At 38.3% G+C, this 15,530-nt stretch overlaps 1 protein-coding gene across 3 annotated transcripts in view; it reads left to right on the forward strand.

Annotated features, from left to right (window-relative positions):
- The first annotated feature begins 36 nt into the window (after positions 1–36).
- LOC137295703 (6-phosphofructo-2-kinase/fructose-2,6-bisphosphatase-like) overlaps positions 37–15,530 on the forward strand; it is a 106,862-nt gene continuing 91,368 nt past the window's right edge. The window contains exon 1 of one of the 3 annotated variants that reach the window (XM_067827207.1): positions 37–92. In XM_067827207.1, the coding sequence (XP_067683308.1) occupies positions 89–92 (4 nt within the window). In that variant the 5' untranslated portion in view covers positions 37–88. Of the gene's footprint in view, positions 93–1,549; positions 1,653–15,530 lie in introns of those variants that run through there. The other 2 variants (XM_067827200.1, XM_067827204.1) reach the window with 2 other exon arrangements.

Below are 15,530 nucleotides of genomic sequence, written 5' to 3' on the forward strand. Positions count from 1 at the left end.
CTCTGCAAATAATGGACGCATTTAGGAGTAGTGCACTTTACCGGGTGCACCTTTTCCGATTTTTTTTTCGGATGGATATACTCGCACAATGGGTAAGCCAACCCTAACCTTTACTCACTAACCCTAAGGATCCAGAAGGGTGTGCCCAAGGGCTAAGGATCCAGAAAGGGGGATGCCCAAGGGCTAAGGATCCAGAAGGGGTGTGCCCAAGGGCTAAGGATCCAGAAAGGGGGATGCCCAAGGGCTAAGGATCTAGAAGGGGGTGCCCAAGGGCTAAGCATACAGAAGCGCGCTCATTAGCAAACGCTCAGCAGTCCCTGGGTACCGTGCCCGGTAAACTGCACTCGCATTTATTTGCTGTATGAGCATATCGGAAACATCAGGATATGTGAAGGGATAGGGTGAGGTCAGAAATTGCAACCCCCTCCCCAGCCCACCCCACCCTCTGGATCCTACCCTAAAACTGATAAAAAAATCCCATCTTCACACCGAGTGTATATACAATGTCCAAATGGGTAATTTATGTGCCGAAACCATTTGGTCATGATTCATCCTTAACCACACTTATAAGAATTTTGAATATCAGTACAATTTAAAAAATCTTAATTTGATTATGGTGCTTGGGTAGAATCCAAAGGTATTCACAAATGCTCTCATGAAGAAAACCTGCACATATACAGTTTCCTGAGAGTGGGTTAAGATATCAGTGTAGTTTATTGAACATAGGAAAGAAAGTCACGAGAAAAAAAATCACATTTATACCAATATTTATGCTAGTAATATAATATACACTAGGGGGTTGTAAAATGTCTCAATTGTTAATACAACTTCTGTTTCTGACATGAAAATATAATTAATGAGGCAACTGAGGCCTGAAACCAAGAATGGGAGTCACTTTGTTAATTGAGTTAGGAGAGTTGTCTTCTGTGTAAACACTGAGGTTGAGTCTTGCTGCTTATCTTGATAAGGTTAGATTTGTTATCACTGGAGAGGTACTAGTATTAAGATGAAAATAATGAAGATTTTTTATTTTTATGGATATCAACTTCTTTATTATGAGAACACAATGTTTCCGAGTTAATGCTTACTGAAGGAGTAAGCATTAACTCGGAAATGTTGTGTTCTCATAATAAAGAAGTTGATATCCATAAAAAATCTTCATTCTTATGTATTTCACTTCTAAATGCCCTTCAAAGACTATTAAGATGAAGTGTACATAATTCTGTTTCCTTCTTCTTATTTTGTGATTTAACACAGAATGTTGATTGATCCTGTGATTTATGATCATAATCAAATATCTACTGGCAATAAATAGTTATTGTGACGTTTTGATTGATAGTGTGATTTAAGGTCATAATTGAACATGTTACATAGACACAAAAAAAACAGTTATTGTGACTTTATTTCCTGTGACATTCATTCTGATGACCTTTTTACTGGCTAAAATTAGTGCGGTCCATTAACATGTCAAGATAATTGTGAAATCTTTTTGGTTTTTGCAATTTGAGTGAAGTGTCTCCTGGAGTATTTCATGTGAAAGAAACGTCATATGGAAAATACTACCGTATCCACTCACACATATTTTGATTACGTAATATACACGTTCTGTAAAATCATGTCCCACAAACTGAGCGTTCCGTTGCCAAACAAAGGTAGGATTTTAGATTTTGATAAATGTAGACAAATATTTCTTTTTGTCTGATCATTACTCCTACTCCCATGAATTTTCTGTGTGATAAGGCGGAATTAATAACAATGTTTAAGCAAGTATTTAAAGATTAAACCCGGGAGGCACATGATAAACATATCAAGGGGAACAACTCTTTCAGAAATAAATATAATAATCATTACGGTCATTCGATATTAATGTTTATCAACAAGAGATTACTGAATTCTATGTGTGTACAGTTTACATTACGGAGGATGTATTGAAAAACCTCAACAGAAACTACTTGTGAAGAAGTAGATCTACGATACATGAACAGATATTATGAGATTGACATTCGGATTGACAGTATCACGTGCTATTTTGTTTCTCTTCCGTCAGTTCACGTGGACCTGTTTGCAGACTGGTCACTGGAGATAGTAACCATTTAAGATTGATCTTCCACGTGTTCCCTCCCAATAATGTCATTTGAATAAAGCAATAACAACGTATGTATGTATACAGCAAGTATTGCACATTGACAGATTATTATTATTATTATTATGAAAATGTTTCTTTTTATGAATGAATTAATGTTAAACATGATGGTTTGATAATGTAATGATTTAGTCTTTAAATCTGTTACTTATTTTTTTTTATTTTCATGAATGTTTGGCCTTGAATAGTGTTAAATGTCATGGTCAGATAATGGAGAAGATTTCCTTGTTGATATTCAGAGTTCTCAGGACTGTCACGTTGGAGGGCATGTTGTATTGTATCATTTCCTGTTGATTTCACACAACTCATAAATATCTAACGATTTTGGTCACTTCAGACATTCTTCCAAATTAGAAGGATTCTAGCCACATGTCAATTAAAACCTATTCAGATCATTCCTGTTTTTGCTAATTTAACCCTCTTAACTTTGCTTGAACAAATATGTTTCCTGAAAAAGTTCTATTTCAACTGTAACTTAAGGTGTCAAACACTGTTCACAAACTGTCATGTTTAACTTAACCATCTTAAAGCCACAGGAACAAATACGTTCCCATAAAGTCTCCTTTGAACCGTAACTTATGATGTCAAACACTGCTCAAAAACACATCTCAGCCATATTATTATATAATTGGTTTAAACATATTTATTTCATGAACTGGATTGGGGAACAAGCTCAAAATAACTCTTAGAAGACCGTTGCAATATACATAGATATACAGGGATTTACCTTGAGACCTGTATTTGAGGGTCCATGGAATTCATACTCTAAATTTTCGGGGGTCCTAGATTAAAAATGGGGGCCCAGACACTTAGATATTATTATTAATACTATGATATAATACTGTTGCAATTCAGTCAGTGTGATTTTGTGTCATGATCATCACAGTAATTACACTGCAAATGATGTCGAAACACGGCTAGTAGCAGACTCAATGATAACGTATTGTTACTTGATCAACATATTAAAAAAAACGTATTTGGACTTTTTCTGCATCCCTATTGACGAGCTAGTCTATTATGTTGCATCCATTGTCAATTGTTTAGCACATAGGACTCAGGAATGTGCGACCTATAAATCCCCTGGACATATGAGACAGAATCATGAAAAGAAAAGATGATATAAAATAAAAACAAATGTTCTGACATACAGTAAGAAACTTAAAATTAGAATGGTTGTATACGTTTATGATATTTTCAGTCGGAATCCATAGTTGTAAAGCTTTGACAATAATATGTTGTAGCTTAATTTTAAGATATATGTGATGAGTTTTTGGCTAGCTTTAGAAACACAAATAACTTTGATAAAAGATGCTCAGCTTTAAACTGAAATATTTCAGTTCATGTCTGTGGAAACATAGACAAAAAACCCCAAACATGTTGATTGTGAAAAGCAGTCTGTCACAGACAAAAGTCATTGTCTGTTGTACTAACACCTGTTTGTCTGCCTGCCTGTCTGAAAATGAGAATTTGCAATACACAACTTCAATCATTGACCATGTGCAATGTGAACTTAACACCCATCAAGCTATACACAATAAGTGTATAATTCTGTTTTAATTCTGTTTTTTTTTTTTTTTTTAGTTGCATGTAAGTTTTAAACAACCGAAATTCATTGCAAATTGCTATAATATCTCTTTATTTTACCTATCTATCTGTTATGTGTTGTCAGATGCTTGAAAAAGATTCAGGGTTTTCTTGATATAATTACACAAACAGCAAAACATCATATTTAATTATTAAAAGACAACTTTATCAAATATAAGGCATGCCTCCATGTTTACAGTGATGGAACACACTGCGTTATGATGCAGTCCAAAAATGCGTGATATCAGAAAACACATAGTAAAATTATTCTTTTTCATTTGTTTGAATTTTCATTCATTTCAGTTGATTAAGACTGTTTACAGTAACATCGGTGAAAATGTACATGTGAAATGGTATGCTTATTTCACCTTCCTTAATACTCGTACGACTTCTTACCTTGTTTGTGAGGACATGCTTTTCACTTTTGCCACAAGAGCACCAATTTCACATTGTTCTCATCAGTCACAGTCATATTACCGTCTGGTCATCCATGGACCTCGAAGCCTGCATTATGAACTCATCGAAGTCATATTTGACAGTTAATCTGATAAATGATTATTCTCAAATTCTCTCACAATACCTGGTTAGTGTGGAAGACAAAGCCACTGAAGCTTTCTTAACATATCTTTGAATCTTCCCTGTGTCATTGCTCTAGAAACATTTGATGGATTCGTGCCATTGCTTTCGTCATGGAAACATGTTAAGGATGAGAGCTAGAGCATAAATAAAAGCTGTGTGTACTTGAATGTGTTGTAAAACTTATGTGTGTCATTATGAGGGAAGGTTCCATTTGTGGTTTTAGTTCAAAAATTATTGCATGAACTTTACATATTTATTGAAACTGGTGGTTTACAAATCAACAGATGTTGATTCATCACCTTACTGCATGTCAGCATTTCTTGTATTACCTAAGTTGATCCTTTATTTCTGTCTGCTAGTTATTCATTTTGACAGATAATGTAAATTATATATACATCTGTTCCCTAATTTCATTGTTTAAAGAAGTATTTTGTCCTTCCAAATTCTCAAATTTGTATTTTGTAGTCATGTTCAGATGTCATTGTTAGTCCATGAGCTCCATATGGGCACAAACTGTAGTATGCAATAAATGAGCATTTATTGTCAGGTTGGTATTCATTCACATTTTCTCTGAATCGATCCATATCTTTTCAATTAATTATTCACTAGTCACTGGAATTGAATATTTGTGAATATTTTTAGATTAGTGATTTTACTTGGAACTAGTTTGTTGTTCGTCTGAGTTAAATATGTGAAAAAGGAATATATTCAAGCTATGCTGCAATGTTCATTCTAATTCTAGCCTTTATAAAAATCGGGCCAGTGGCCCATCTATCTTCAGTTATCTAGCTGCTGTGGTCTGTTGAACATACAGTACCAAGTAGTTACTAATTTGACTTCACTTACCCATTCAATATTTGACATCCAATATAGGTAAGGTCAATAATTTGAACAGGGAAAACGAAAAACAAGATTTGTTCAAAATTTATTGAACACAAAGGATAATTCAAAATGAATTTGATAAAAGCACTCTCTATCACTGAACAACAGTTTTCTCAACAATATTTAAACGTCACAAGTCGATGATTAGCAATAAAAACTGACAATCATTTTGATACAATCAGGTAATGCCTGTTATTAATTCTCAAAATCAGCTTCAAAGTAAAACTGAATACTTGCTACACTTTGTAGTTTCTTCAACATACAGACATTTATATTTTTCTCAGCCTTCCTGGTACAAGGATTAAAACAATACTTCTGAACAGAATCACTGTTAGAATTACCTAATGTCAAAAGCTGCAACCACATATTTTTGAATACATGTGGATGTGATACATTGTCCTGGCATTTCACCTCAAGCCCATCTTTTCGGTTATCATTGTTGCGGTTGGTTTTGCTCTCTGTATCAACACCACGATAAGGTTTTTGTTTTTTTGCAAATACGGGAAGAATTTTTAACTGACATCAAAATTGTAATTGTGTTACCATGGAAACAAAAGCATAAAACTGCTACATGCAACATGACTAGATCAGTCAAAGAAACGTACCAGTCAGAAACTGTCTACCAATACGCATCAGATTTTTTTCACTGAACTGTAGGTTTCGCATTGTCATTTGAAACAACTTGCAATTGAAAGGGATGTGCGTTGTTCTTGGTACTCAAAACAGCAGCTCATGTAAGTGAGGGAAGGTAGCTATTTTGGTTACAGTAAAGTAAGTCTGCGTTTTGTGTTTTACTTCAGTTGAACCTTGGAAACAAACTCGCAATGCGTTTCAGATAACTATCATTTAATGTTTCAACTTAAGTACTTGTTTGATATGTTTGTATGTTTGTTATTTCTATTTCTTTTTATTAAACAGAAAGTATTCATGAATGTATATTCAAAACCATTACTTTATATTCGTAAAGCACATAATGTTCACGTCATAGTGTATTCATTGCAGCCCCATTCATTGAACAGTACTTTTTTTGTACTTTTTTTTTTTTTTTTTGTAAAACTTTGTCTAAGAGCAAGATGGATGCATATTTGTGTTTGCCTTTGCGTTTCTTTCTAATTATTATATGTATGCTGTATGTTTAGTAGAGAAACATTGGTTTCATTTATCTGAGGTCTTTATCTGTTGGGAACATTGCAAAAGAAATTACCTGAAATAACCTGTCTGATAGTCTTGAAATGAACATGTTTATGCAAGGGAGTATGTACAGTTTTAAAGCTGGGACTATAAAATAGGAATGCAAAAAAGAAAAGTTGCTCTTGTAATGATATCTGATATTTGCATATGTTGCTTTGATAATTAGTAAAGCTATTCATGCATCTTCTAATATATGACCTGTGAAAATATCCAGTGTCAAGAAACGCAAAGATCTTTGAAATAGTCTGTTTGAACTTAATATGACTTCTTCCATGCTGTTTTCACATCGCATATGAATGTTCACAGCGATTACTAAGCCAGAGGCAATGCCTACATAGACACAAAGCACTGGGTGAGCTGTCTAAGGCACAAGGCTAGTGATCCAGCAAGCTTGAGGTGTGGGGATCAATCCCACCTGTGACTGGGTGTAAATATTTTGGAGTCAACTTTGTGTGCTGACTTTCTGTGTTGTCACAACCCCAATTGTACATTACACAACCCTGTGCACTTAACAAAACCCACAAATCTGTTAGTATATGGCCTGATGGTGGCCACATGAATACGGGTACAGCAACATGCAATAGACTGGGACAAAGCACTGTGACTGTGTGTCCCAATCCACCCAGCTGTGAATTAGTGCCTTGTAAGGATGGGAAAGCAGCAATAACAGGGTGCACCTAATGGCTGCAGAAGTTTTATGTGGATATGTGTGCTATATAAATATCCAATAATAAGTGAGTAACCAAGATGCAATGCATACATACACACAGAAACCTATCCCCGAGTTAATGCCTACATTCTCCTACAGCACTAACACAGAGGCACTGCCTACATTCTCCTACAGCACTAACACAGAGGCAGTGCCTACATTCTCCTACAGCACTAACAAAGAGGCACTGCCTACATTCTCCTACAGCACTAACACAGAGGCACTGCCTACATTCTCCTACAGCACTAACACAGAGGCACTGCCTACATTCTCCTACGGCACTAACACAGAGGCACTGCCTACATTCTCTTACAGCACTAACCCAGAGGCACTGCCTACATTCTTCTACAACAACAACGCAGAAGCAGTGCCTACATTCTCCTACAGCACTAACACAGAGGCAGTGCCTGCATTCTCCTACAGCACTAACACAGAGGCAGTGCCTACATTCTTCTACAACAACGCAGAAGCAGTGCCTACATTCTCCTACGGCACTAACACAGAGGCACTGCCTACATTAACACAGGGGCAGTGCTTACATTCATACACAGCACAAGCCCAGACTGAATTCCTACATACACAAAGAGCACTAACTGCATCTAGGGCAAGACTAGAAATGCTGTAGATTACCAGGTAAGTGTTCAGAGTGAACATAAAAGGGTCAGCACCTTTAGAATTTAGTATCGCACTCTTGTGAGAATGATTTCTGCTGTAGGTCACCTTTCACTGAGAAACGGTTATAGTTTTATGGAGAATTTTATGGCACTAAAATTGTTAGTAACTGAACGAACCAGGCTATATTCAGACTTTTCAAGTGAGTGTATATTTACTTAATCATGTCTAAAGTTTCTAAACCCACTTGCACTTAATATGTATTATAATTAATGGATGCAGTATTAAGTGAAGCATATAAACAATATTAATGCACTCTGAAATGTAATTAAAATTATTCATGCATTGGTTGTCTAGTGTGCAGTTCAGTGTTTCCCCCGGTGACAGGCATGCTATAAAGGAATTGTTAATTGTAAGTGCGACTTTACAGGGGGCTTGGTAAGGCCAGACCAATTTTATTTCTTGTTTTACGGATTCTTTTCAAGAATCAGAAAAAAATAGAAATTAATTTTCCCCGCTCAAAAAATAAAATCCTAATGTTTTCATTGGCTAAAAATGTAACCTCACAAGAACATACTTTTTATGTTGTTTTTGACCCATATTCACTGCATAAATTGCCGAAAGTAAAATACTTTTGAGTATTTAGAAGGAATATTACTTTGATTGGAAATTTTATTTTTATTTATTTTCCCACCTTCTTTCAGGTTTTCAGAGGACAAATATCCGTAAAACAAGAAATGAAATTGGTCTGGCCTAATCGTGATGTTGATGTAGCCATGTCATAAATGAAACTAGCCGTGTTTGAGGGAGACCCTTGTGTGTTTTGAGGTTATTGGCCAAGTGATCGTGCAAAATACACAGTGTTGTGTCCCTCTTACTGGACAGTAAACATATTTAATTATGCATGTTTTTCAATTCATTAACATTGATCAAACTTCAAAGGGTCTCATGTTAAGTTTTATTAAAACTTTCATTCACTATTAATGGTTAGATTTATATTATTTTCACGACTCCTTCACAATTACATTGCAGTAAATGCTTCAACTGAAATCATATTCTGGATATTAGTTTTAGCTCCCCATGTAATAATGAATACACAATGCCATTTACAAAGTGGTCAGATGAAACAAATGTTATATTTGGGATTAGGGAAGTACTGATTCTAGTACATTGGGAGTTTTGTTCAGTTTGAGATTCAGACTCAAAGTAAGTGAAATAGACTCCCAGTGGTCTTACTTCCATTGTGTGTGTGGAGTGGTGGCTAATTGGGTAAGAGAAGTGACTGGTGTGGCCATTGGGTTTGCTTGTCTCTGAGAATGTCGGTTCGGACCCTGGATGGGACTCAACACACTAAAATATACATACTAGAGTCTGTACTTTAAGTGTAATGCCAAATATAACATTTATCATTTATTGCTTCAAGTAAATCCATAGGAAAGAAATATTGCTAATATACAAACTGCTTCTCTTGTTGAAATATACATACCCCAATAGCTCAATCACATCAAAAAGTTTAAAGACTCTCGAATTCCTGGGACAAGTGTGTTTCAAACTTAAATCTCTTGATCATTATGTTTAATTTGGTTAACTTTGGTTAACTAAAAAACTACAGCTGAATCACGTTTCTGTCTACCTTTCTAATTGATAAGCCTTGACAAAAAAAATATATCTATTGCTTCCGTGTTTTTTCCAAGATTACTCGGGAATAATGCTGTGTGATGAATCACAAGTAATCATTATCAAGATAAATTTTAGAAAATATGTATAAAAGCATAAAGTGACTCATTGGTGGTCATCCTGTGAATTATGTCAGGTGTGAGTACTTGAGTGATATCCAAGTAATATACCAGATGGTGCATAATGAACATGAGTCAGATACTTGAATATCTATCTTATTGTATCTGCGGATGTGGTCATCTCCTTGACATTTGATGAATATCATCATCAATCATTGTGAATATTCAGTAGTATGATATATGTTGAATACTGACGTGCTAAATCATTATCAGTTGTATCTTCTATGCCACTGCAATGTGTGAAGAAATGACCACAAATTATGCTGTTGTCATTCCAGTGTATGTTTGTTTTCTTTCTTTACAGTCAACAATATCCAGTCATGACATGGTAGGGGTAGCCTACTAGTTAAAGTGTCCACTGGTCATGCCAAAGACCCAGGTTCAATTCTAAACATGGGTACAATGTTTGAAACTCATTTTTGGCGTCCCTCATCATGATGTTGCAGAAATATTGCTAAAGGCAGTGTAAAATCATATTCACTCACTCATATAACATGGTAACTTTTACATAACTGAGTCTTTTTAAGACAAGCAAGTGATTGATGTTGTAAGCAGTGTCATCAACAAGGTCAAATAGACTCACACATACACATTCTGTGTCTGCCTTGTATTACAAGCATAGCTGACTTGAGACCAGAACCAATGAAATATATGTACACAATGCTTCTTTGTTCAATTTCATTTATTTTTCCTTATCCTTAACTGGGTTACATCGTAACATTGTGCAAACTAAGTTTATCTTCAGTGTAACACAGATCTGACAGGTCACTCTGGTCTACAACATGTACCAAGTCTCATGCAGAAACCTGACTTTAACCATGTTGACAAGACTCACGCCTCTTCACAATAATGTAATTTTCTGAATAAAATTGATATTTTATACTTATCGTGACTCATGCAAATTGCTTATCTCCTCTTCCCTGACAAAGGTAGTGGAACACCTGAAATCCCTTGAAGTTCCTTTCTGAAAAGAAGCGGATGTGAAATACACTCACCTATGTCTCACTCATGTGTAGCCTCCCTTTTCCAGCGCCTAGGTCATGTGACCGGCCATTCTTGTCACTCTTTCCTTATTGCCTGACAAGGGCAGCTGGAGCCACCTGAGGGTCCCGATAAGGTGATAAGTTCTTTCTTTATTTTGGTCTTTGAACTAAATTCTGCTCGTATACGGTATTTGGATTTGTATATGCATTATATGTTATCAAATTTGTCATAATTTGTCTTATTAAGCACATATTTCTTCAATTGAGACTTGGTCTCAGTTGATGAAATCATGTCTGCTATGTAGATTGCGGCTGTTGGCAGTTGATCCTCATTTAATTACGTTCTTCTAATAATCGTAAATTTTGCATAGAATTGTCTGATTCAGAATTTACTCTCTATACACGGTCTGTTACAGACGTGCTAGGGACAAGCAATGGTGGCTTGCATTAGTCATGTCTAAAACAGGTGATTTAAATTCGAGTAATTTGTTAGCAACGACTGCTGAGATTCATTCCAGTGAAATGTCTGGCGTTTCTCTGGGGCTATGTCTGGGGTCTGGTGTGTCGTCCCCTGTATCTCAGAAGAGATCTTCCTCAGAAGCAGGGCCAGCTCAACCGAAGAAGTCTACGTCATCGAAGACGAAATCATCTTCTTTGAAATTGCAGAGTCATTATTCTTCAAAGCAGAAATCATTTGGAGAAGAAATCCTCCCTCTACATGAACGACTTATCTTCAACAAACTGCCGTTGATTCTACACAGCGAGGTAGATATCAACCAATGCAGTCATCGGAAGGCATCATCTAGATCTACCCCAATGACATCTTCTACGCCTCTCAACCCGGAGGAAAATCGTCAGACAACGCAGACTTCATCAACAGTAGACAACTTTACAGCTCAACCATTGCTACAAGCATTGAGTGGCACTCACACCAGAGGATGAAGAGGACGTGTATGCTCACACTCGAGGAAGATCGTCATCAGTGTCCCCAGAATCAGAGGATTCGCACTTGCGTGGGTGAGGAGTCACGTTCGGGTGAGTGCACTCGCGGGTTCACTCATTAACGCACAAGGTGTTCGTCACTCTCCCCAGTTCATCGAAGGCGCTGTTGACAATCATCACCCCCTTAGCCGTGGACTCTTATAGGAGGGATCGTCAACACGGAATGAATGTTTCACACTCATGGAGGGATGAAGATAGGCATTATCGAGCATCATCATCAGAGGAAGCCCTAAATTCGGACTCATCATGGATCATGTATGGACTTGACTTAGCTTTACCATCCAAGGACGCTAATGAAGCTAATACCTATATGATGAAGGATGATGACATTGATACATTTACGATCCCGCCGATGCCTCCGATATCTATGATTCCTGAGATGTTATCTATGGCATTTAAGTCGGCAACTAAGTTTCAACAACAACATGTGCCGTTGTTCAACGCATGTCACTTCCCCTCCACATCATATGGAGCCATCCGACAGAGCACCAGACGTGGATGAAGCTTATAAGATCATCAGTCCAGCCCGCAATAAATCTTACAAGGTAGATGACGAGAGGCTTGCACAGCTTGACACCACTACGAGGCATACTTTCTTTGGACTGGCTCATTAGAGAGCCATCAACGAAACTCTCATTGTAAAATTCAGTAATCCGGATAATGAGGAATAAAGAATGGTAACTCAGAAGAATGATCAGCAATTTATGGCCGATCACTTAGCATCTACTATTGAATTTACTTCGTCGACAAGATCTCCTATCTACAGTGTCATAGGATGAGAACTTTACCTAACCGTTGTTCCATTGTCAACACCTACTCTCTTCTATGGGAAGCTTGAAGAGGTAGCGAGCACGGTTGCTCAAGACTCCAGAGAAGTTATGATGATCAAGTCTATCGACACTCTGACGTCAGTACTTAAGCAGACTAATCAACGTTACACCCTTAAGTCCAAGTTCTTCAGGGTCCAGAGAGCAAGAGATAAAAAGTTCAATACGCATGAAGAGAGGACATCTTCTTTTCATCGCTCCCGTGGGGCAAACAAGCGCCCCTAGACATCCAGCAGTGCGTCTACGGGTGGGAGAAGAGGGAGTTATTGAAGATCAGTTTCGGAACGACTGGAGTCTTCCACCCCTAGCTGTTCCCGTACAACCATCTCAAGTTGGGGGACGTCTTCAACTTTATTTGGAAAATTGTAGAATCCTCAAAGACGGTTATGTCATGAAAATTCTTAGAGAGGGCTACAAGATCTCGCTGGGAACCATTCCACCACTCACAAGAACACCAACTCCTTTCATCAACTGGACAAGTTGACCGACGCCATGCCAACATTGTTAAAGAAAGGAACAGTAGAAGTTATAGAGCCATGGAGTCTGACGCCCAGTTTCTATTCCCCAGTCTTCCTGGTGCCCAAGAAGAATTCCAAAGAGAAGTTTCGACTTATATACAATATGAAGGCATTCAACAAGAACTTCCTTCAGAAACCAGATTGTTTCAAAATGGTACATCTGCCTCAACCAGGACTCCTTATTCATCCAGAAAATTATCTCGCCAGCATCGATTTACAAGATGCATACCTGCACATCCTGATACATCGAGAGTCCAGGAAATATCTGTGCTTCCTTTTCAATGGTCAACACTACCAATGAAAGGTCCTACCGTTTGGAATATCTTTGGCTTCATGGCTGTTGACACTGGTAACCAACTATCTACACCTGAGGGGGTTACGCAGTGCCTTTTATCTGGACAACGGCATACAAGCGCATCAAGAGAAAAGTCAACTCGGACTACCGTTAGATTTCACCATCAGGCTACTAACAGAACTGGGGTGGTTAGTAAACCACATGAAATCGGAGTTAGAACCTCAATGAGATCTCGATTTCCTCGGGATTCGTTTCATCACAACATCGAATCAGATTGTCGTCCTGGTGGGTCTGGTGGGTTAAGATTCAAGACATGAAAAATCAAGCTCTACTCTTTCTGCTGACACTTCGACAATGGCAGTGTCTATTGGGTCTCCTCACGTCAGCACAAGACATGACCAGAAGAGGAAGGCTACAGCTGCGTCCGTTACAACGATTCTTGACTCTTCATCTCATCAGCAGTGGCCTTTTACATAAACAAACAGGGGTCAACGAGATCGCCATCTCTTCTACACCTGACATTTAAACTCTTGGATCTAGTCGACAGTGTGAATCTCCAAATAAAAGCATGTCACATACTAGGAGCTTGCAACATTATGGCAGATGCCTTGTCTCGTCATCTTCGTCCATCACCAGCAGAGTGGATGCTGCATCGGGAAGCATTTCAACTAATCAGCCAGACAATCTGATCGCCGCAAATAGACTTATTTGCAGCAAGGTTCAACAAACAGGCAACGTTTGTACGAGGGTTGGCTGAAAAGTTCTAAGCCTCACTGTGAAAAAAAGTTACAAAGTCCACGTTTGTAATTTATTTTTCTACATAGTCCCCTTCCAAGTTCACACACTTTTGCCAGCGATGCTGCAAGGCCCGAATCCCGGTCAGGAAGAAATCTTCTTCAGCTACCCTAAAAAAATCAGTCACAGCGGAAATGACGTCATCATTACTTGCAAAATGGCGAGCGGCGAGTTCCTTTTTCATTTTGGGGAACAAGTTTAAGTCAGAAGGAGCCAAAAGGAGGATGGTCAATGAGTTCAAAGCCACAATCGCGGATTGTTGACATGGCCACCACCGATTTGTGAACAGGCGCATTGTCTTGGTGGAAGAGGACACCTTTAGCGATCATCCCTCGTCGTTTGGCTTTGATTGCTTCTCGCAACTGGTTCAGTAGATCAGCATAGTATCTGCCATTGATAGTTTGACCTTTTTCAAGATAATCAATGAGCAGAATACCCCTGGAATCCCAAAAGACTGATGCCATCACCTTTCCAGCTGAAGGAACAGACTTGGCTTCCTTCGGAGCTGGTGAATCAGGATGCTTCCACTGTTTTGACTGTAGTTTTGTTTCTGGTTGAAAGTGATGTATCCAGGTCTCATCAATGGTTACAAATCGTGCCACAAAATCATCGGGATCTGCTTTAAAACGACGCAAATTGTCGAGGGACGTCTGGAATCTGACACGTTTCTGTTCTGCTGTCAAGAGCTTTGGCACCCATCTTGCAGAAACTTTAGTCATTCCTAATTCGTTGGTGATAATATGCTCAACCCTCTCAGGAGAGATGCCCACTACACTAGCAATATGTCGAGTAGTCAATCGTCGATCATCCATCAACATATCGAGCACTCGCGTGATGTTTTCTGGAGTGGTTGCTGTTGAAGGCCTTCCTTAGCGTGGGTCATCATCAAGGCTTTGTCTGCCACGCTTAAATTCTGCAGCCCACTTCTTTACTGTAGAAAATGAAGGAGCATCATCCCCTAGAGTGGAGACCATGTCAGCATGTATCTGTGTTGGGGACATCCCTCTCTTTTGCAAGTACTTGATGACTGCCCTGTATTCAGTTTTGTCCATTTCTGATGATTTCAGAGGGTAGGTTTACCAAAAGAGCTGTAGTTGAGATAAAACTATTAGTACGTTTGTAGTTCTTGTGTCTATGATTCACTAAATGATTGTCCTCATTGGTGGCAAACACCTGTCTCTACCGGGTGGGGAAAAACCACTCAGGCTGAGAACTTTTCAGCCAACCCTCGTATCACCAGTACCGGATCCGTTAACCTGAGCAACAGACGCTCTCAGCATCCCATGGGAAGGACTAAACACATTCGCATTTCCCCCTTCAGTGCTGCTACCAAAAGTCATTAAGAAAATAAAACAGACCAAGAGGCTACAACTGACATTGGTCGCGCCTTATTGGCCAACGAGACCTTGGTTTCCAACACTCATAGAAGAGTTAGGACAACCAGTACTACAACTACCAGATTGGAAAAATCTTCTCGTTCACCCACACACGAAACAGGCGTACGGAAACCCATCTGTATTCCGACTTCACATGTGGAGTGTATTAAAAACTGTTTAAAACACAGAGGATACCCGGCGAGAGCAGCTAAAGCAGTTACTTTAGCCTTACGGAAAT

Source organism: Haliotis asinina, chromosome 9 (assembly GCF_037392515.1).
Source record: "Haliotis asinina isolate JCU_RB_2024 chromosome 9, JCU_Hal_asi_v2, whole genome shotgun sequence".
NCBI lineage: Eukaryota > Metazoa > Mollusca > Gastropoda > Lepetellida > Haliotidae > Haliotis > Haliotis asinina.